Source organism: Danio rerio, chromosome 2, assembly GCF_049306965.1.
Source record: "Danio rerio strain Tuebingen ecotype United States chromosome 2, GRCz12tu, whole genome shotgun sequence".
NCBI classification, from domain to species: domain Eukaryota; kingdom Metazoa; phylum Chordata; class Actinopteri; order Cypriniformes; family Danionidae; genus Danio; species Danio rerio.
In genome coordinates this window covers 57,881,372-57,905,748 of record NC_133177.1, presented here as the reverse complement: position 1 = coordinate 57,905,748, position 24,377 = coordinate 57,881,372, and the positions used below count along the sequence as shown (strand labels likewise).

At 35.1% G+C, this 24,377-nt stretch overlaps 1 protein-coding gene and 1 long non-coding RNA gene across 4 annotated transcripts in view; one reads left to right on the top strand and one right to left on the bottom strand.

Moving 5' to 3' along the window:
- Positions 1–24,377, top strand: part of acss2l (acyl-CoA synthetase short chain family member 2 like) — a 56,307-nt gene that overhangs the window by 16,515 nt on the left and 15,415 nt on the right. For all 3 annotated transcript variants that reach the window (XM_073918342.1, NM_001277117.2, XM_073918347.1), the window contains 6 exon segments: positions 1,938–2,010; positions 5,672–5,747; positions 15,146–15,227; positions 17,683–17,820; positions 20,156–20,326; positions 22,498–22,631. In XM_073918342.1, coding sequence (XP_073774443.1) covers positions 1,977–2,010; positions 5,672–5,747; positions 15,146–15,227; positions 17,683–17,820; positions 20,156–20,326; positions 22,498–22,631 — 635 coding nt within the window. In that variant the 5' untranslated portion in view covers positions 1,938–1,976.
- LOC141379070 (uncharacterized) lies at positions 5,537–8,613 on the bottom strand. The gene is made up of 2 exons (XR_012395039.1): positions 6,635–8,613; positions 5,537–6,504 (listed from the first exon to the last, which is right to left on the bottom strand). It is a non-coding gene; the product is annotated as an uncharacterized lncRNA (long non-coding RNA).

Below are 24,377 nucleotides of genomic sequence, written 5' to 3'. Positions count from 1 at the left end.
ATAATTACAAGGTGTAAACTCCTGATTACAAGAAATGACTTAAGAATTCCTAGGAAAAAAGCCATAATTCCAAGATGTAAACTTATATTTCCATATAATTCTAAGAAAAGTCATACTTAAAAATGAAAACTTAAAACACCAGGAAAAAGCCTGAATTTCGAGAAGTAAATTTAGAAATTCCAAGTAAAAAAAAAAAATCATAATTCCGAGATGTAACCGTAGAATTCCAAGTAAATGTCATAATTCCAAGAGGTAAACTCAGAATTACAAGATGAATTCCTAGAAACATGGTCCTAATTCCAAGACGTAATCTCAGAATTCCAAAATGTAACTTTAGAATTTCTAGGAAAAGTCACAATTGCAAGATGTAAACTCAAAATTTCAATATGTAACTTTAGAATTCTTAAAAATTGTTGTAAGAATTTTTTTAATGTAACCTCAAAATTTCAAGAAAATGTTGATTCCAAGATGTAAACTTAAAATTATGACTATTTTCCCAGGAATTAAAAAATGTAAACTCACAATTCCAAGATTTAACTGTATAATTCCTTGGAAAATAGTCACAATTTCAAGATGTAAACTCGGTATTCCAAGATGTAAACTCGGAATTCCAAGATGTAAACTCGGAATTCCAATATGTAACTTTAGAATTCCTAAAAAATAGTTGTAAGAATTTTTGAAATGTAACCTCAAAATTCCAAGAAAATGTCGATTCCAAGATGTAAACTCGGAATTATGACTATTTTCCCAGGAATTTTGAGTTTACATTTTGGAATTATGACTGATTTCCCAGGAATTCTAAAATGGAAACTCGCAATTCCAACATGTAACTGTACAATTCCTAAGAAAATTGTCACAATTCCAAGATGTAAACTCGGAACTCCAAGAAAATGTCATAATTCCAAGATGTAAACTCAAAATTCCAAGATGTAACTGTAGAATTCCTAGGAAAAGGGTAAAGTCCCCAAATATAAACTCAGAATTCCAAGAAAATGTAAAATCATAATTCCAAAATGTAAACTCAGAATTCTGAGATGTAACCTTAGAGTTCCAAGGAAATGTCAGATTTACAAAATGTAAACTCCTAGTAAAAGATGTTAACTCAGAATTCCAAGATGTAACTTTAGAATTCATAGAAAAAAGTCACAATTCTAATAGGTTAATTTAGAATTTCTAGGAAAAATAATCACAATTCCAAGATGTAAACTCAGAATTCCAAGATGTAGTTTTAGAATCCCAAGGAAATGTTATAATTCCAAGATGTACACTCAGAATTCCAAGGAAAAATTCATAATTACAAGTTGTAACTGTATAATTCATAGGAAAATATTCACAATTTCAAGATGTAATCTCAGAATTCCTAGAAAAATGTTATAATTCCAAGATGTAAACTTAGAATTCCAAGAAAATGTCATAATTGCAAGATATTTTTTTAATAATTGCAACTCATAATTCAAAGATTAAAACTTGGAATTTCATAATAAAAGTCATAATTCCGGAATATGAACTTAAAATTCCAGGAAAAAGAGAGTCAGAATTTCGGCAAAAAAATATTCCAAGAAAAAAATTCACAAATACAAAAGGATTTTTCAGGGTTTTTGAAGCTATACAGAGGCGAAGGGTCTGAAAGAGAGTTTAAACTGGGGTCAGTATTTATTTAGCTCAGTATCATTAATATGCATGAAATGAGAACAGCCTCATTTACTCTGCCAGGACTATTTCAGCCTGCCAATCCTCGTTAGCCATCTGAAGTTTACAGCTCGAGGTAAAAATAACACACGGGTGCTTTCAAGAGTACTTTCTCAAAATTATCAAATCCTATATTTATTCCTTGATGATGACCCCATTTCAGCCAGACTCTTATTATGCTCTTTTGTTGAATATCATCAGATATTACTACATTGTTCATCTCGAGAAATTCAGATCTTGTGGTTCAGTTTGCAGGTTTCTCGTCCGAGTCTCTGTGTGAAAGGATCATGGACGCTCAATGCAACATCCTGGTCACAGCAGGTAAATGTGACACGCACAGGTGTGACTGTCTGACTGTGTTTTATTGGGTTTATCATGTAGATGAGCTCACCGTGAGCTGTTGCAGATCAGCAGGAAATACAGTAGCTGATAACCAGAGATAATGTGACGTAGTGTTTACAACATCGGAAATCCTGCCACTGTTAGCAAAGTGTGAATCACAATTTATGGCTTCTTCATGAGCTCAGTCTGAGACTAAGAATGACACACATTTACTGCATTTATTGATTTAAAATATAATTATTAATTTACATTTATTCATATTTATTCTGTCTATTTGTTCACATTTTGAATGATTTATTTGAATTTTATTTAAACATTTATGGGTAATTCTTTAACTAGGCATTTTTACAGTCTGTCCTTTGATCATATATCCAAATATATATATATAATTTTGTTCAAATTCCTCTTTCTTTGTCAAACTAACAATAAAACCTACTATAAAAAAATGTGCTAGCTTTCTATTATATATTTTTAATATTATTCAACCTCCTTTTAGGTGTCAAAACCACTGTTTTCACTTTGTGGCACACCCAGAGCCCTATCATACACCCGGCGCAGTGTGGCGCAAGGCTCAATAGTCTTTTGGTAGTTTCAGCTTGGCGCAAGAGTGGTTTTGAGGCGTTGCGCTACGCTGTTTAAATAGCAAATGCATTAGCGCTCATATGTGCGCCCATAGGCGTTCTGGTCTAAAAAGGAAGGCGTTCTGAGGTGGACCGCTGGCGCGTTGCTATTTTGAGAAACTATAATAGATTTTTCATTAGACCAAAACAAACCCGGTCTAAACTCCAGCGCAGAGTTGCGCCTCGCTTACACACTGCTTAATACGCACAAGAGAGCAATAGGCAAATATCTTTACATATGAAAAAAATGTAAATATTAAGGATATATATAGGATATAATAAGAATAGATATAGGATATAAATATAAAGGATTAAAATATTACAAAACATATTATTTTGTAGCCTACATAAATATGAAAAATCACTGCTTTTATGTCTTCTTCATCTCGGGAGGCTTTTCAGTTCATTCATAACAATTTGCTTTTGTATAATGTTATTATTATTAGCAGTGTTATTTATTATATCCATATTTATATTTGTTTTATTAAAAACAAGCTTAGATTTGCCCACCTGTCAGGTTTTAGACCATATGGGGCACAGCATGTGTTTTAGGATATAACTCCGGCTTTTGAACACATTTTGTTATTATTATTCATTTATTCGTTTGCTGGAGATTAGAACTGAATTTAGAAATAGTTTTGAAACGAATATTTGCGCTTAACAAACAAAATTAATCATTTATAGGCTAATTGATGCCTGTGCGTAAAGGTTTCCCTATCCAAGAGCGAAAGTGAAAGTAGTTCCATTATCTCTCATTTTCACGCAGTAGATGCTCTGTTTAACAGATTTTTGTTAAAAAACTGTTAACTGTTAACTGTTTGCTAGTTAAATGCAAATTTTTTCCACTTAGACTTACTTTGCGTCCTGTAAATAGCAAATGCGCTCTTGGCGCGACGCAGCTGGCTTTTAAAGGGAACGGGAGATGAGGCTCTGATTGGTTTATTCTCAAAACACACCTATAACTCATTAAGAAAATAAACTCAACCCTTTTAGACCATGCGCCACGGCGCAAAGCAGATTTTCCAGTCCTTAAATTAGCAAAAACGCGTTCTGACACGCCCTGAAAGCGTTTGCGCCCTGCGTTTTGCGTTCTGCGAATGGACCAAATATCGATGGTCAAAATAGAGCCCCCAGAGTTTTAAACTTCAACAATGAAAATAACATTTTAAAATATGATTTATCTGGTATCTATTCATGTATCTTAATGAAGCACTATTGAAATAATTTAAATGTTTTATAGTTATTAATGTGAGACTATGATCATTATTATTTTTTATACAAAATATAGCTGTCGCACAGTATCAGTGTCGTTTCCAGCACAACACTGTAATGTCGTCTTCAAATGTTTCAGTGAAAGACTATTTAGGTGGTTTCTATGAAAATGAGTTGTGCCATCTGAGCACATGTTCAAGAAGGAGAGAATTTACATTATTGTCAACAACACTTGAAGAAAAATCAAGGTAAATATCGCTTGATAAGGAAATACATTTATTCTACATCATTTCCAAACATGTTGTACCTTCAAAGATGCTTTAAAAACCAAACAAAATGAAGGTAAATAAGAGTGTTTTGTAGACATGAAAAGCTAGTATCAATTCAAAGCTAATCGGTGAAGCATTCCTTCATTTTCTCTCAATAAGCTGTAGAAATGTCATTTCCATCACCACACACATTTAAAAAAAATATTTAAAACTTCTCATCACACATTTAAAGTGTATTCACAATGTATGAGTTCATGATCTATTTAATATACAAATTCAGTTTATTTATTTTCTAATAAGCTTTTAACCAAATTAATATTCAATTTTAGAGTTTGACAGGTGTACAATTCAGCAAACAACTAATTTATTTTATTGACAAATGTATTACTATATATATTGTGGAAAGATTTGTTAAACTAGATACAAAAATGATCTTAGACAATGTTTGACTGTTGATGTGGTGGAATTGACATTTGTTCAGTTCACGATGGCAAAAATGTTTCTCTTCTTATCCTCTTTGTGTGATATGTTTGTCCTCTTACAGATCTTAAAACTAGACAAACTGTTTAAACTTATGAGGCTGTGTTACGTTAATTTTAAACAAGTTTTTTTTACTCATCTTCACAAGGCTAAAAGTGCCCGTAGTTAAATAATAGCCCTTATGTTATTTAATTATAATTGTTAGAGTTCTATATATTCATTCATTCATTCATTCATTCATTCATTTTCTTGTCGGCTTGGTCCCTTTATTAATCCGGGGTCGCCACAGCGGAATCAATCGCCAACTCATACAGCAAGTTTTTACGCAGCAGATGCCCTTCCAGCCGCAACCCATCTCTGGGAAACATCCACACACACACTCATCCCCTACAGACAATTTAGCCTACCCAATTCACCTGTACTGCATGTCTTTTGACTGTGGGGGAAACCGGAGCACCCGGAGGAAACCCACAGGAACGCAGGGAGAACATGCAAACTCCACACAGAAACGCAGACTGAGCCGAAGCTCGAACCAGCAACCCAGCGACCTTCTTGCTGTGAGGCGACAGCACTACCTACTGCGCCACTGCCTCACCATATATATATATATATATATATATATATATATATATATATATATATATATATATATATATATATATATATATATTACCTTAATTGTTTATTAGATTTAATTGCATATTATTTTTAATAATTTTGACTAATGAAGCAAATTTATACATTTGTAATCTAGATTATTCAATTTAATCTAATTTGCGCTGTTTTAGTTTTTAATTCATTTTAATAACATTTTCTATTTAATTTAATTTTAATAACTTTATGAATTAAATTAAATCTAACAAGTTATTTTTAAATCTTATTTAATCATTAAATTTTTTCAAGATATTTACAAATTATTTTACATTTATTTGACATTTTTCATCCTTTTTTCTATTAAACCATACATTTCAGCAAACATGCTAGATTTGTCTTCATAACGCATGAACCCACTGCTTGTCTTTTTCTCATGTGTGTGCTCTCTGTGTGTGTGTCCTACAGATGGTGTTTACAGAGGTGACAAGCTGATCAACCTGAAGAAGATAGCGTCTGAAGCTTTGGATCGCTGTAAGGAAAGGTAAGGCTGTGTTTACACTGGTTTCATTCTAAAATGCATAACATTTTGCTGAGCTTAGACCTGACATCAACACTAATACACCATAGAATGTAAAAGATATGGGCGCAGTGTCCGTGACGTCACCCATAGGTTTCTAAAAAACGCAAAAAAAAAAAGCTACAAGTAGGCATGGCCAACCGGCGCCATTTTGCGTGTCATCACACGACCGGGGAATACCAAACAAGGGCAAAGAGGAGGAGCGTGAGCCGAGCTACAGAAGCCTGCTAGCATTTTGCTTAGACAGGCTTTTCTTTGGGAGAAAAGTTTAATACTTCATTACCTGTGACTTGTTTGTGTTCTGACCACATGCGCTTGGTTGTGCACTATATAAATAAAGTGTTTAGTCTTTTAAAAACACTGCTGTAATACACTGAGCCACTAAACATTGATCTTAAAACGCTTTTCTACCGGAAGTACACTACAAAAAAGGCTTTTCTTACTTAGATTTTTTGTCTTGCTTCTAGTCCAAATATCTAACAATTCCTAAATCAAGAAGAATTTTCTAGACAAGCAAAACATACTGTCTTGTTTTGAGAAATAATATGCCAATATAAAGTGAGTTTTTCCATGAAACAAGCAAAATAATCTGCCAATGGAGTAAGCTAAATAATCTTACGTCAAAAGAAAAAACAAGATTAATTTGTGACCCCATTGGCAGATTATTTTGCTTGTTTTAAGGAAAAACTCGCTTAATATTGGCATTTTATTTCTTAAAACACTGAGGAAGGCTTTGTGCCGAAACGTCTGTTTTGTCTGTTATCACCCGTAAAATGTAAGAAAAAGTAAGAATAAAAACAGTATGAAGCAATTGAGTGCGAATCATTACCTTCTTTTGAATTTCTTAAAACAAGACAATTTGTTTTGCTTGTCTAGAAAATGCTTCTTAGCATAAGAAATTTGAGATATTTAGACTAGAAATAAGACAAAAAATCATTTTTTTGCAGTGTAAATGTAAATTACTTCCAAACACCTAAAATGTAGTCAGTGTTAGCAAAGCTAATGATGAAATCCAGCATAACACTGAATAAAAACGCTTCAGATGACTGTTCTAGAGCCTACAGCTAATCAATCTGTCAGATTCCAGAGTGCATCTAATCTCTGAAGACAATTATAAATGATAATTTATCTTAAATTTAACAAATACATTTATAGAGATGGTATATAAGTATATAATTTCACTCACCTGGGAAATGGAGGCAACTTGAATGGTTTGTGAGCACAATTAAGCGCACACAGCATGCCATATCATCTGACAATTGTAAGAACTAATCCAAAAAGGCAATCAACTGTGTAAAGACACTAAAAACAACAAAAGAATACGATGTATATGCCGAGTTCAGCTGCTAATTAGCTGGAATAAGCTGATGTCACAAGACAGCGAGACCTAGCTGTCAGTCAAGTGGCCACACCCTTAATTATGCAGACTTAATATAACTTAACCTAAATGAGTTATAAAAAAATTCCCCCTCTCACAGTTGTCATGAAGGGTAATATTAGCTATATAAACCAAATCAATCTTTTGTACCAGCCTGTAAACATGTTTTTATCAGCTGTAAAATAGGCAATTTACTATTGCAGTCAGTGAACATCTGGAGTTCCTGGAGCCAGCCCCCAAAAGGCCAGTCGATGAATTGCAGTTTCAGTTACTTCCGTATTGGCCGTAATTGCTCTATATGTGGACTAGGGAAGGTCTTCTTTTATGAAGACTTTATGAGTTTATGTTTAATAAAGAAGTATAAAGAAATATTTGTTTCGATGGTCTACAGCAGGGGTTTTCAAACTGTGGGTCGCAACCAACTAGTGGGGTCGCACAGTGAACAAAGGTGGGTGGCGGAACGTCACATAGCTGCAGCTATATTTACATTGCAGTGAATCAAAACCAGTACGATTGACGGCAATAACTTAAAAGCCTCTTACCCTAAAAATATCTAAATATCTAAAGACAAAGCTGGTTATGTTTCACAGCTGTCTTTTTCTTTTTTTTCGCTCGACATTACGAGCACTGCTCCGTTTGAGCTCTCGCAATCTGCGGTTAGCCGGTAGAGTTCGCGCAGAGCGAAGCTCTCAGTAAGGGACCGTCGGAAAAGGGCTTATTTTTTAATTTTTTTATCTATTTTTTTTTTTTGCGTGTTTTATTTTAAACACAATAATTTTCTCTTAAATGAGCACAAACAGTTACTAAAGTAGTCGAATGCTTCATTATAGATCTGTGCATTCTTACATTAACACCTCTGTTATCAAACAAAACACAATGAGAGATTCATTTGCTGCTCTTCACTAAATAACTATAGTAACTTTAATCAATATGCAAATACAATTAAAAGTGAAATAGATTTTATAGCTTTATTTAATTTCTGGATAGGCCATTGATTTTAATAGGCTAAATCTTTTATTGTATTGTCAATATTTTCTAATGTTTGCTATGTATTCTATCATTTGAAGCTATTTGTTGTCCCATAGTTTTTACATCCCAACGTTGACAGATTGCTAATCAATAGCTATAGTGCTATCTGTTAGTCTTAACGTCAGCTAATGTTATAGAAGGGCATAGATGTTATGGAAAATAGTAATAGTAATGTCTCTACCCCCATCATGCCTTCCTCAAGAAAATGTGTAAATATTAGATCTATTCAGCTATACCGTTAATTGCATTGGCATATTTATCTGATGTTTTCCCAGCTTGTAGTAGTCGATCAAAAAGCGATTTAGTTTCTTATGACTGTACACTAGCAGTGGAATTTACTGCCATGTGACGGGGCTTGATCATAATCGTTGATCATCCAAGGTTGATCATATTCTCTTCTGAAAAAAGAAGAGTATCTTTTTCAACAAAAAAAATTATCACAGTTACAGCCAGCATCCCACAAAAAGCACTTGGAGTCTCATTTTGTGCATATCAAATCGCAAAATCCAAAAAGCCGCACACCATATATTTTTGACTGCTTTGAATGGCTACTTTTTTTCTTACCCATTTTTCCATAATAAAACAGTATGGTGGGTCTTGAGATTGAATTACTTGCCTAGGTGGGTCCCGGAATAAAAAGTTTGGGAATCCCTGGTCTACAGAACAAACCACTGTTATACAATGACTTGCCTAATTACCCTAACTTTACCCTAATTAACCTAGTTAAGCCTTTAAATGTCACTTTAAGCTGAATACTAGTGTCTTGAAAAACATCTAGTCAAATATTATGTGCTGTCATCATGACAAAGATAAAATAAATCAGTTATTAGATATGAGTTATTAAAACTATTATGCTTAGAAATGTGTTGAAATTGGGGAAAAATATAAAAGTTTAAATGTAACAGGAGGGTGTATATATAGGGTGTATATAACTGTATATTCAATTGTGCATTATAATTATATAGTTACTAATATTTTCAGATTTTTATCTTGTTCTGTTGTGAATACAGGTGTCATTTAAAGCATTTTGCCAACTTAAATGAAACTCTTTCCCTCTCAACACCATTTAATGGTCTACTGTTTGTTGAATTTATTAATTATTATATATAGGCTGCATTTTATGTCCTATAATTTTATTGCTAAAGTATCGAATTGATTTAAAAATATTACTTCTAACTTTCAAGGCACTTCATAATCTCGCTCCTCAATATCTCACTGAACTTCTATATCTACACCCCTTCTCGTACCCTTAGATCAGCCAACAACTTCACCCTGGCACCACCTCGCACTTGATTGAGCACAATGGGAGACAGATCTTTAAGCTCTATGGCTCCTAGGCTATGGAACTCTCTTCCAGTAGATCTTAGGAGCAGTGATAGTCTTCACGTCTAAAGACCCATCTTTTCAAGCAGGCTTTTACTTAACATTTTTTTATCATGTTTTTATTATGTTCTTTTATATTCGCTATTGCGTTTTAACTTGTTTTGTCAGTGATTGTTTTTAGTAATGTTTCATTTGTTTAGCATGTCTGCTGATGCTTATTGTAAGGCGACCTTGGGTGTCTAGAAAGGCGCCCTTTACAAATAAAATGAATTATTATTATTATTATTATATTTATTGCTACTTTTCGCTTCTGATGTGTGTTTTCAGCTGTGTGGTGTGAAGGGAGATCTTTCCTAAAAACATTGTGCAAATGACAGTATGGATGAGGATCATTTATGTTTTATACCACTGTGTTGAAGTGGAAACACACTGGCGTAAATGCAGCCTCAGACGTTCTTTACACACACACGTAGTCACTTATTCATTCACAGATGAACACACACATACACACACACACACACACACACAGAGTCACTCAGCCAATCACAAACCAACACTGGTTGCCAGGCAACAGCACAGTTTGGAAGCCGTCTTTTTAGGTCGCCATGGCAACGTGTGAAATGAATCATACACATCATAGAGCAAACAGAAAACGGAGACGGAGACGGAGTCACTGAATGATGTGCTTGATAAAACACGCTAATAATGATTATTATTAAAATAACGACTGTTATTGTTCACACATATGAGCTCAAAATCAGACTGAAACCACTCAAAACACCCTTTCTTTTTCAATAGAATGTATATCTTCTGATTAAAAATAGTGGGCTCTATTTTGACGGTCCATGCGCAGAGCGCAAAACGCAGCGTGTCAAAACGCATTTCTGCTAATTTAAGGACGGGAAAATCCGCTTTGCGCCATGGCGCATGGTCTAAAAGGGTTGAGTTTATTTTTTTAATGAGTTATAGGTGTGTTTTGAGAATAAACCAATTAGAGTCTCCCATTACCTTTAAGAGCAGCTGTGTCATGCCATAAGCGCATTCGCTATTTACAGGACGCAAAGTAAGTCTAAGTGGAAAAACTGAGTATTTCACAAGCAAACAGTTAACAGTTAACATTTTTTTTAACAGAAAACTGTTAAACAGAGCATCTACTGCGTGAGAATGAGAGATAATGGATCTACTTTCACTTTCGCTCTTGGATAGGGAAACCTTTACGCACAGACATCAATTACTCTATAAATAATTAATTTAGTTTGTTAAGCGCAAATATTCATTTCAAAACTATTTCTAAATTCAGTTCTAATTTCCAGCAAACGAATAAATGAATAATAATAACAAAATGAGCTCAAAAACCTGAGTTATATCCTAAAACACATGCTGTGCCCCATATGGTCTAAAACCTGACAGGTGGGCAAATCTAAGCTTATTTTAATAAAACAAATATAAATATGGATATAATAAATAATACTGCTAATAATAATAACATTATACAAAAGCAAATTGTTATGAACGAACTGAAAAAGCCTCCCGAGATGAAGAAGACATAAAAGCAGTGATATTTCATATTTATGTAGGCTAGAAAATAATATGTTTTGTAATATTTTAATCCTTTATATTTATATCCTATATCTATTCTTATTATATCCTATATATATCCCTAATATTAATTTTTTTTTCATATGTAAAGATATTTGCCTATTGCTCTCTTGTGCGTATTAAGTTGTGTGTAAGCGAGGCGCAACTCTGCGCCGGAGTTTAGACCGGGTTAGTTTTGGTCTATTGAAAAATCTATTATAGTTTCTCAAAATAGCAACGCGCCAGCGGTCCACCTCAGAACGCCTTCCTTTTTAGACCAGAACACTTATGGGCGCACATATGAGCGCTAATGCATTTGCTATTTAAACAGCGTAGCGCAACGCCTCAAAACGACTCTTGCGGCAAGCTGAAACTACCAAAAGACTACTGCGCCACGCCTTGCGCCACACTGCGCCGGGTGTATGATAGGGCCCAGTGTGTTTAGTTGATAACTGATTTCTGAAATAATATAGTCTGTGTACATATATAGATCAAACTTACAGGGTATCTGCAGGGTCTTAAAAAGTCTTAAAATGTCTTAAATATCAAAAACCAAATTTTAGGCTGTACAAAGTCCTAAATCCACTGAAATATTGTGTTGTAGGTCTTAAATAATGTTAAACGGGTCTTAATTTTTTTCTATGTGCATTTAAAGCTATAATTTAAAGGGCCAATACCCATCCAATCATTAACAATATATTTTAATAAACGTTTATTTATTACCTATTTACTTATCAATATGGTTTAATAATCCTCTATACCAGTGGTTCTCAAAGTGGGGGTCGCGGGGCAATGAAGGGGGGTCGCCTGGTGATTTCCAAAAATCTATTTATTTATTTTTATTAAACCATAAGAATTAACATATTTTATCCATAACTATACCGAAAATAAAAATAGTCGTTTATAGTTACTATATACTATATAGTTACTATAGTAGCTTATAGTTTCTAGTTCTATTGGATTGCGACCCCTGGGGTAATTACATTATATTAAAGGCAGCAATAGCGTCAGATGCATTTTGATTTTATAACATCAGGTTATACTTTCTGGCACATTTAAAGCACTGACACAAATTTAATTGGTGTGTCTGCGTCATTGCATGCAAGGTTTCTGTATTTATAACCACCTCAGAGGATATTGGGGGTCATGAGTCACTGGCATTGTTATTTTGGGGGTCGCGGGCTGAAAAGTTTGGGAACCCCTGCTCTATACATTAACACTTGCTTTTAATGTTTTTTTTACAGTTTTAACTTGGCTATTAAAAAAATCTTTAGCATTTAGCCTTGTGCAAGTCTGAAATGACATTCATTATGGTCTTAAAAGGGTCTTCAAGAGTTCACACTTAGCTGATGATTTATGAAAGCTTGTTTGGCATGCTGTCCCGGGAGAGAGCCCAAGGGGTCCTTGAGCCTAGGGCTTCCTCCCGTTGGCAGAGCGAGAGGGGAGCCTGAGCTCGGTGGATCTCAGAACTCCAGGACTGCGTTAGCTAAGGCAGTGGTTCCCAACCTGGGGTCCGCGCCCCCCTTAGGGAGAGGATAAGTGTTGAGGTAGAAAAAGGCATAAAAATGCTCCACTATAATATAGGGCTGCACAATTAATCGAAAATCCGATTTCGATTTCAAACGATTATAAAAAAGCATTAATTGAGATAAATGATTATTGCATCATATACCGCCACCTTTCCAGTTGTACACTTGTTGCTCTTAAAAGCGTGAAAGACCGACATGCTTATGTGTTTGTGCAGCACGCACACGCAGCCAGAAGCATGCGGCCGGTCAGCATTCAGTCTCATTCGCACACTGAGACGAGCAGCGGAGCGCATACATCTAAAGTCATTAACGTGAGCGCATTAATGGTCAAATAGGTGTCAAAACGCGGTGTTTAGTGATTATTTATATTAACCCTCATTTGTGTAATAAACAAACGAGTTGAGGATCAAAAGACGTGAAAGAGAAACCATTAGAGAGACAGTGAGAAATATTCCTGCTGCTGCCTGTTTTTATGATTATTAATCAAACAACGAGAAAATCCCTCACTAGTCTTGACTGAAGGACTGCTGTAGCTAAAGTGATTTTCTTACAGTGAAGATGCTTAAAGCACAGTTTGTTTAATATTTTTATTCTATTGTATTTATTTCTCTTTCCTTTGCAGGGTGGAAAATAACTGTATATAAACACTTGAAGTCAGAATTTTTAGCCTTCCTGAATATTAGCAACCCTTTTCCTCCCAATTTCTGTTTCATGGAAAGAAGTTTTTTTTTTATTATAATTTCTGAACATAATAGATTTAATACCTCATTTCTAATAACTGATTTCTTTTATCTTTGCTATGATGACAGTACATAACATTTTACTAGATATTTTTAAAATACAAGCATTCAGATTAAAGTGCAACTCAAAGGCTTAATTAGGGTAAAAAGGCAAGTCATTGTATACTTAGTTTCTTCTGCAGACAATCAAAAATATTTATTGCTTAAGGGGGCTAATAATATTGACCTTAAATTAAATATTTAAACCTGCTTTTATTCTAGCTAAAATAAAACAAATAAGCCTAGAGGAAAAAATATTATAGGAAATACTGTTAAAATTCCTTGTTCTGTTAAACATAATTTGGGAAATATTTATATACAATATATATATATATATATATCAAAACACATGCTTAAAATTCCAACGTAATAGTAAAAATAAATAAAATAAATAACTTTAAATAATTATTTAAATTTTGCTCACTCACGCAATGTGCTTGTCAACGTGTCGTAAAGGCAAAATCAAAACAAAATCGGCAGAGAAACGTAAATGCAGTGATTCTTCAGAGGCGAAGAAAAAGATTAAACAGTATGACTAGCCTACCTAAATTTTGGTTTAATTGAAGGCCAAGACAAGTCAAAACTGATTAATTTATATCTTCTATACATATTATATATTAATATTACACAAAAACACATACAGTATATATATATATATATATATATATATATATATATATATATATATATATATATATATATAGTACATATGTGTGTGCGTGTGAATTTAAATGGTGGGGGGACTCCAATGTTTGTATATGTTCATGGGGGGGGCCCTTAAGAAAAAGGTTGGGAACCACTGAGCTAAGGGAACAGAGGGGTTAGACAAATGCTTAATTGTTATACTTGCTGAATGTTTTTGGATGGTGGGAGAAAACCGGAGAACCCGGGGAAAACCCACACGGACACGGGGAAAACATACAAACTCCTCACAGAAACACCCACCGGCCCTAAGGGACCAGGGCCGGCAGTGTTCTTGCTGTGGGGCTCGCAGTGCTAACCACTGGGCCGCCGTGCCGCCCAATCAAAGGTAAAGGAGGAGAAAAGGGGAGGAGGGGGGTTTCTTCCAAACGAAGATAAAATGAGCTGGAAACTGTGGTTATTTATAGTAGCTTAGGGCTCATGTGATTGGAAGATAGTGATTAGCAAAATACGGGACTGGCCGTGATAAATGATAAGCACGTGATCCTCTCGAAATTAGTTTATGAATAAACTTCACTTAAAAAGTCTTGAATTTGACTTGATGAAACCTGAAGAAACCCTGACTTAGTATTCATTATTTTCTTTCAGCTTAGTCCCTTTATTAATCAGAGGTCTCCACAGAGGAATGAACCGCTAACTTATCTAGCACATGTTTTACACAGCGGATGCCCATAGCTGCAACCCAGTACTGGGAAACACCCATGCACTCTTATTTACACTCATACACTACGGACAATTTAGCTCATGCCAATTAAGCCCATGTGTTTGGACTGCGGGGGAAACCGGAGCACCCGGAGGAAACCCACGCCAACACGGGGAGAACATGCAAACTCCACACAGAAATGCCAACTGGCCCAGCCGGGGCTCGAACCAGCGACCTTCTTGCTGTGAGGCGATTGTGTAACCCACAGCGCCAATGCTGCTGCCCTAGTTTAACGGAAATATTTTTGGCCAATAGTTTTTAGTCTTGGTTTACTAAAACCACCTTGGTATCAGTTAATCTAACCTCCTGGATTGTGACGATTGTCTTGATTTCTCCCTCAGCTCGGCCTCGTCTGTTCAGAAGTGTGTTGTGGTCAAACATCCTGCCTTCATAACCAGCAGCGATGCTTCCAGCAGTCTACAGGTCTGTCAAACTGTTGAGCTCTATGAATATAATACATACAGTTAAATTCAGAATTATTAACCCTCCTGTGAATTTTTCCTTTTGAAATATTTCCCAAATTATGTTTAACAGAGCGAGGAATTTTTCACAGTATGTCTGATAATATTTTTTCTTCTGGAGAAAGTCTGATTTGTTTTATTTCGGCTAGAATAAAAGCAGTTTTTATTTTTTTAAACCCATATTAAGGTCAATATTATTAGTCGTGTTAAGCTATATATCTTTTTGATTGTCTACAGAACAAACCACTGTGGTATACAATGACTTGCCTAATTTCCCTAGTTAAGCCTTTAAATGTCACTTTAAGCGGAATACTAGTGTCTTGAAAAATATCTAGTCCAATATTATGTGCTGTCATCATGACAAAGAGAAAAGAAATCAGTTATTAGAAATGAGTTCCTATAAAGGTATGTTTATGTTTGTAAACGTCTGTGTTTCTGGATTTAATCACACACTCATCTGTAGTTTTTAATCAGTTGAATGATTGGAATGTGCCATCTGCAAGAATACTGTGCTGACAATGAGTTGAGCGTATAATCAATAGGATTGTACCAATCAAACTGTTTAGACCAGTGATTAAAGACAATGCCTCATCATCGCTTTCTGTGCCTTTTTGTGGCCTAAAAGATCTGCCCTTTGATAGCTTAATGCGTGCCACTTAATGCATACATTAAGGAATTTTTAATAAATTTTATAAAACTGTAGATATCAATGTGTTAACGATATGATAATCATATTAATATAGGGATAGATCTTGCAAAAATGAAAATTGTCATTATATTCTTGTTTCAAACTTTTTTTTTTTTGGTCACACTTTACAACAAGGTTCATTAGTTAATGTTAATTAATGCATTCACTAACATGAACAAATGCAGTAGTAAATGTATTGTTTATTGTTTGTTCATGTTAGTTAACATTAGTTAATGAAAATACAGTAGTTCATTGTTAGTTCATGTTAACTCAAGGTGCATTAACTAATGTTAACAAGCATGGACTTGGATGTTAATAATGCATCAGTAAATGTTCATTTATGATTAATAAATGCTGTACATGTGTTGTTCATGATTAGTTCATTTTAGTAAATGCATTAACTAATGAACCTTATTGTAAAGTGTTACCTTTTTTTATCTGTTCCATTGACTTCCATTGTAGGAAAAATAAATACTATGAAAGTCAGTGGTTACAGGTTTACAACATTCTTCAAAATATCTCCTTTTATGTTAAACAAAACAAATAAAACTGATGGAAGGAAGATTTTGAAGGATCTTGGAAACCTGTAACCATTGACCTCCATTGTAAGAAGAATAAATGCGATGTTAGTCAATGGTTAAAGGTTTTAAACATTCTTCAAAATATCTTCCTTTGTGTTCAGCTAAACAAAACTAAAAGGAGGAAGACATTTTGAAGAATCTTGGTAACCTGTAACAACTGACTTCCATTGTAGCAAAAATAAATTCTATGTTAGTCAATGGTTACAGGTTTTAAACATTCATCAACATATCTTTCTTTGTGTTCGACGAAACAAATAGAACTGATGGAAGGAAAACATTTTTGAAGAATCTTGGAAACCTGTAACCACTGACTTTTTATTTTAGGAAAAATAAATACTATGTAAGTCAATGGTTACAGGTTTTCAACATTTTTCAAAATATGAACAACATGAACATTCAAAACATAAAAAAAAAATAAATAAATAAAACTAATGGAAGGAAGATTATTTTGAAGATTGTTGGAAACCTGTAACCATTGACTTCCATTGCAGGAAGAAATAATACTATGTTAGTCGATGGTTACAGGTTTTCAACATTCCTCAAATATCTTCCTTTGTGTTAAAAAAAAAAAAAAAAAAACCAAAAAAAAAAAAAACTGAAGATAGAAGATATTTTGAAGAATCTTGGAAACCTGTAACTATTGACTTACATCGTAGGAAAAAAATACTTTGGAAGTCAATAGTTATAGGTTTTCAACTTTCCTCAAATATCTTCCTTTTCTGTTCAACAAAACAAATAGAACCAAATAAAAGGAAGATATTTTAAAAAATCTTGGAAACCTGTGCCAATTGACTTCCACTGTAGGAAAAATAAATACTTTGAAAGTCAATGGTTACAGGTTTTCAACATTCTTCATAATATCTACCTTTGTGTTCAATGAAACAAATAGAAAAATAAGCCGAAAAATAAGAAAAATATTTTAAAGAATCTTGGAAACCTGTGCTATTTATTTTGATTTTAGGGGAAAAAATACTATGAATGTCAAAGTTTACAGGTTTTCAACATTGTTCAAAACATCTTCCTTTGTGTTCAACAAAAAATATAATAATCGCATAAAAGGTAGATATTTGGAAAAATATTGGAAACCTGTAATCATTGACTGGTTTCTTTTGTGTGTGTGTGTGTGTGTGTGTGTGTGTGTGCTTCAGACTCCATGGGATGAATTGTGTGATATCTGGTGGGATGACCTGATGGATGGAGTGTCGGATGAGTGTGAACCGGAGTGGATGGACTCTGAAGATCCTCTTTTCATACTTTACACCAGCGGCTCCACCGGAAAACCCAAGGCAAGTGCCCTCTAAATCTAGAATTTAACACAGGTCATGTATAGTACAGACTCAATTTGGTTGTCAATTCACCTTTAAAAATGACACTATTTTTCTTCATACACACACTTCAGTCATTTAGAGGCATTTGGGTTGCCAGAGCTAGAAAAAACTGCAAATAAAAACTATACAAAAAAACAAAAACAAAAAAACTCATCATCAGCTTCTCTGCCAGTAAAAATACTGGTCTAACAGGTCTGGCCTTTCAGAAACCAGAATGATATCTAAATGCAAGTATAGTAAAGCAACAGTTCACCCAAAAATGAAAATTGTCATCATTCACTTAATCCAAACCATTTTTTCCCCTGTCGAACACACACGAAAAAAATGATATTTTGAAGAATGTTGGAAATCTGTAACCATTGACTTCTACAGTGTTTATTTTCTACAATGGAAGTCAATGGTTACAGATTTTCAACATTTTTCAAAATATCATCCTTTGTGTTCAAAAACAAAAAAATCTAAAATAAGATATTTAGAAGAATCTTGAAAACCTGTTACCACTAACTTCCATTTTGGGAAAAATAAATACCATGGAACTCAATGGTTACAATATTTCTTTAACATTCTTCAAAATAACTTCCTTTTTGTTCGACAAAGCAAAGCAAAACAAAACAAAACAAAAAAACTCAAGGAAGGAAGGAAAATATTTTGAAGATTGTTGGAAACCTGTAACCATTGACTTTCATAGAATTCATTTTCCTACAATAGATGTCAGTAATTGCAGGTTTTTAAAATATCTTCCTTTGTGTTAAAAAACTAAAAAAAGATAAGATATTTTGAAGGATTTGGAAAAATGATACCACTGACTTCCATTTTAGGACAAATAAATAGTTTGGAAATCAATGGTTACAGTTTTTCTTTAACATTCTTTAAAATATCTTCCTTTGTGCTCAACAAAACGAAAAAAAAAGTATTTTGAAGAATGTTAGAAACTTGTAACCATTGATTCCCTAGTAGAAAAAAAAAACTATGTAAGCCAATGGTTACAGGATTTCATTAACATTCTTCACAATATCTTCCGTTCTGTTGAACAAAACAACAGCAAAAAAAAAAAAAACCTCAAGGAAGAATGAAAAATGTCTGAAACCATTGAATTCCATAGTACGAAAAAATACTATAAAAGTAACTTATTGCAGGTTTTCAACATTCTTGAAAATATCCTCCTTCCTTCCTTGAGTTTTTATTGTTTTGTTGAACACAAAGTGACTAAAATGACTAAAAACTCAACTATTTAGTCTCCACTTTCCTTCCTAATCTGCAGTTGCCTCTCTGGCTCCACCGCTAACTACTCAAAAATAAATAAATAAATAAATAAATAAATAAATAGAAAACTTACATTACTAATGCTTTGCTTCTTACACTTTACACACCTGCAATTTGCCTACAGCACTTATTCATTGTTGCTCTTATAGTTGTGTAAATTGCTTCCTTGTCCTCATTTGTAAGTCGCTTTGGATAAAAGCGTCTGCTAAATGACTAAATGTAAATGTAAATGCAAAGGAAGGTATTTTCAAGAATGCTGGAATCCTGTAATCATTGACTTCCCCTTCAGGAAGAATAAATATTATGGAAATCAATGGTTACATTTTTTAAACATTCTTCAAAATTTGTGTTCAACAAAACAACAACAAAAAAAAACTCAAGGAGAAAAGAAAGATATTTTTAAGAATGTTGAAAACCTTCGATTTACATTGTAGAAAAAATAAATACTTTGCAAGTCAGTGGTTACAGGTTTTTTAACATTCTTCAAAATACATTTTGTTAAATGGCAGAAACCTGTAACCATTGACTTCTATAGGTGGAAAAATAAACGCCATTGAAGTCATTGGTTACAGGTTTTCAACATTCTTCAAAATATCTTCCTTTGTACAAAAAAAAAAAAAAAAAACTCAAGGAAGGAAGAAATTTAAGAATCTTGGAAACCTTTGATTTACATTGTAGGAAAAATAAATACTTTGCAAGTCAGTGGTTACAGGTTTTCAACATTTTTCAAAATATCTTTGTGTTCAACAAATCGAAAAACAGGCATGCATCCTACATTATTCACACTTTATTTTAAAGTTAAAATAGCTATTAATAAACCATTAACTTTGACTTTTAGCTAAATAAACTTCTGATGTCCTGCTTAAGTATAGGGTAGGATCAGGAATAAATAAGATCATGCTGAATATGTACATTATGTACTAATAAACAACTGATTACTTAATACTATGCAGGTAATGAGACAGTAGTTAATTGTGAGAAAAGCTAATGTGTTACAATGAATGATCTTCTTTTCGTTTGTCCTGTACAGGGGGTGGTCCACACCGTCACAGGCTACATGCTCTACACATCACTGACCTTCAAATATGTTTTCGATTATCACCATGACGACGTTTACTGGTGCACTGCAGACATTGGCTGGATCACAGGCCACTCCTACATCACATATGGCCCGCTGGCCAATGGCGCGACCAGTGTGCTCGTGAGTTCTGCACACACTGAAATACTATTAAATGCAACGCATATATTATATTATATACAGTGGAGAAAATAAGTATCCGCTTGTTAAGTGATGACGTGTTGGTGATGTATGTAATACTGTTTTCGGGTCCAAGCCGCCACTCATTTGAGTTGAGAAATCATTTGTTTATGATCACTTTTTATTCATATCACACATTAAAGTAAATTTTATATACAGTCATAGTGTACACAACACTCTCTGGGCTTGCTGCATCACAAATACCAAAATTTTAATTTAATTAAAAAAAATAATAAATCACTTTCTGGCCATCAGATATTAGGCATGGACAAAAATATTGCGACGGTGATTTTCAAAAGTATTAAATCGCTTTGTAAACGTTTATTATTACCATTTCATGAGTCTTCCCATTCAGTTAAATAGAGCGCTTGGACTTGGAAGCCGCTTCGCGTGACGTCACACTTAACAAGCGGATTAAACGACATGTCACCATTTGTCTCAGAAAACATATTTATAAAGGCGTCGGGGACTTGAAATTTTCCCCGGATGTTGGCAACAACCAAAGAAATCCATATATGCAAAGAAAACCAATCTAATTAGTGTACAAATGAAGTTATGCGTGATAAAATGAAATGACACAGGGAAAAAGTATTGAACACATGAAGAAAGGAAGGTGTAGAAAGGCAGGGAAAGCCCAGACAGCAGCTGAAATCTCTCAGTAGTTCTTGAGCAACCCTCTGCCCTTCCTCAGGCCCCGTTTACCCTAAGTTTTGCTACGGTTACGCCATCCATCCACACTACGCCTGAGTTTTCGAGTGCTAAAAACGGAGCATTTTGAAAACGATGGATTAGCCGTTTTCATTCTGAAACGCTGCTGCTCCGTCTCAGTGTAGATGGGGAAAACGGAGACATCTGAAAACAGAGGTGGGGCTGCTGAGATTCGCTACCTGATTGGGGCTTTTGTGTCATTGCGTATCCTTCCCTTATTCGTCAAGCCCCTATCACATGACTGTAACACATGACTTTAACGCTACCGGAAGACAGCAGACCAGCCTTTCATTGTAAACAACAACATGGACACAGAAATGGGAGCGTTGTTTGCACTATTGTCTGTTTTATCCACCATTGTGCTGTTATTCATTTGTTACGTTTAGTGAAAACTCGACTTCGTCGTCTGTCCACAAAAATACCTCGCTTGCTTTCTTTGCCATCGCGTTCATTGTTCAACCGGCGTTTGTTGACTAACAATAACCTAATGCTGAGCGGGACACGTGCTTGCTGTTCATATTCGAACGTGCATGCCCAGAGTGCGCGAATGGTCACGTGATATACGTTTTTGGTGGCGTAGTGTGGACGGAGATATGTTCAGAGACGCTAGGTGAAACGCTAGTGTGCACGTGGATCTTTTTTATTCTAAAACGCCGTTTTAAAACTAAAACGCACTAGTGTAAACGGGGCCTCAGTGTAAATGAATAACAGCTGCTTCAGTCCAACATCTACATTATCAGGAGGATGAGGATGAAACCAGGGTGGACATTTCAGCAAGACAATCATCCAAAACACAGCCAAGAAAACTCTCAGATGCTTTCAGAGAAAGAAAAGCAAGCTGTAAAATGGCCCAGCCAATCACCTGACCTGAATCCAATAGAAAATGCAAGATAAAGCTCAGATTAGTTAGACGAGACCTACAGAACATCAAGATCTTGACACTCGGTTGACGTTTGTGAGAAACTCACACCTGAGCAGTGCATGTGACTTCATTCTCCATATGAGAGGCGTCTTTAAGCTGCAGCACCAAAAAAGCCTTTTATATAAAGCATTGACTACATTTTAGTAGTTCAGCACTTTCTCCTTCTGTCATTTTATTCTTATTACACACAACTCATTTTTCAGATTTTGTTTAGGTTTATTTTTATGTTTGTTTGTATTTTCTATATTATTTGGTTTGTTACCAAAATCTGGTTAAATTCCATGTCAACAGCTCCTTTAGACAATGTTAATTTTTAGGGATAAAAAAAAGTATGTTTACTTAGCATGTTTCTTAGATATCTGCAAACATACTATGCTATTTTATGCTTTATAATAGTCAGCAACTTACATACAGCACCTTTAAGAATCATCGTTGAGCACAAACAGTGAATTGAAATGATTTGTGTGTGTGTGTGTGTGTGTAGTTTGAAGGTGTGCCGGTCCATCCTCATGTGGGCAGACTCTGGGAGATCATTGAGAAGTATGGAGTCTCTAAGTTCTACACGGCGCCCACTGCTATAAGACTGCTGATGAAATATGGGAAAGAACCACTGCAGCGGTGAATGAACACTTCTACATTTGAATATATGTGCTTTACACACTTTAACTACTGTAGTCCTGCATAAGCCTGATTTAGATGTGGTCACTAGTCAGTACGTCTCTCAGTGAAGTGTAGGAGCGCCATCTATTGGACAAACAATATTTCAGAAAATGACCTTGCAGGCTGTACAGTTTGAACATGAACAAAACAGTTTGTGCTGCAGACAACATTAGATAAGCTTAAATGAGTAGAGCATTATTAGCCCTCCAGTAAAAATGAACTTTTTCAAATGTTCCCCAAGTGTTGTTTAAGGGTGCTGTTCACACCTGTGAATCGATTCAGTTGTTCCGAAACAGAGATTACAATTGTTACATTGTTGCTCTTTGCTCTTGGAGCGGTTCGCTTTCACACTGCAAAGTTTCTAAACGGACCAAAAGAGCTAAAACAAGTCACGTGTGAGTAAACTCTCCTCACATTGGTCAGAGTGTCAGGGTTTATTTTGCAGCGTCCCGCTAAGCTGTCAGGAGAGGTGGTGGTTTGGTGGTGATTGACAGGGTGCGCGCGTGCGACGTGTCTGAAGAGAGACGCGGTGGGGAGGGGTGAGAAGGGTGCGCGACGATGCCTATTTGAGGACCTGGAGGGAGACGCGAGATTACCGGGAGATCATCACTCGTTTGCGGGCATCCGGAGACTCGCGAAACTTCCCGCCCTACTCATAATTCTCTCTTCATATAGCCGTAAGCCTATTACATATCCATAAAACACTGTGATATAACCGCGCTCGGATCGGATCGCTTTCTCACTACAATCGAACAGCTCCAGGGTTCGTTTCAATCGAGCCGAGACCCCCTCATTCAAGCGATCTCGGAACGATTACTTTGGCATGGAACAGAGCGCAATTGCCCTGTTCACATATGCCAAACGAACCGCGCTAACTGGGCAAACGAGACACGTTCCGAAACAAAAGTGTAAGTGTGAAAGCACCCTAACAGATTGTTCCTCAACACATTTTTAAACGTATATTTTGATAACTATTTTCTAATAACAAATGTCTTCTGTCTTTGCCATGATCACATTATATAATATTTTACAATAAATAGTTAAAACAGTTTAAAGTGCAAATCAAATGTTGAGAAGGTTAAGTAGTTTAACTAGACTAGGTTGGTTAAATAGGCAAGTCATTGGACAGCAGTTGTTTGTTCTGTAGCCAATGAAAAACACAAAGGGGGCCGTTTTTATCTTCATTACACACACACACACACACACACACACACACACACACACACACACACACACACACACACACACACACACACACACACACACACACACACACACACACACACACACACACACACACACACACACACACACACACACAAATGTTGGTTTTTGTGAAAAGTGGGGACATTACATAGGTTTCCATTCATTTTATACTGTCCAAACCGTATATCATATTGCCCTCACCCCACCCCTAAACCCAACCATCACAGGAGACTGTGTGCAGCTTTACTCTCTGATTAAACTCATCCTGTGGGATTTATAAGCATTTTGAAAAACGAGGACGTCACCAATGTCCTCATATTTCACCACCTTTATGTAATCCCTGTGTCATACCCATGTCATTATACAGATTTGTCCTGATATGTCACAAAAACACGTACACACACACACACATGCGCTTTATTAACAAGAATCAGCATGTACAGTTTCATTATACAACAAAATCACTGCACATTCCTTAACAAGGAGGATAAAACAAGA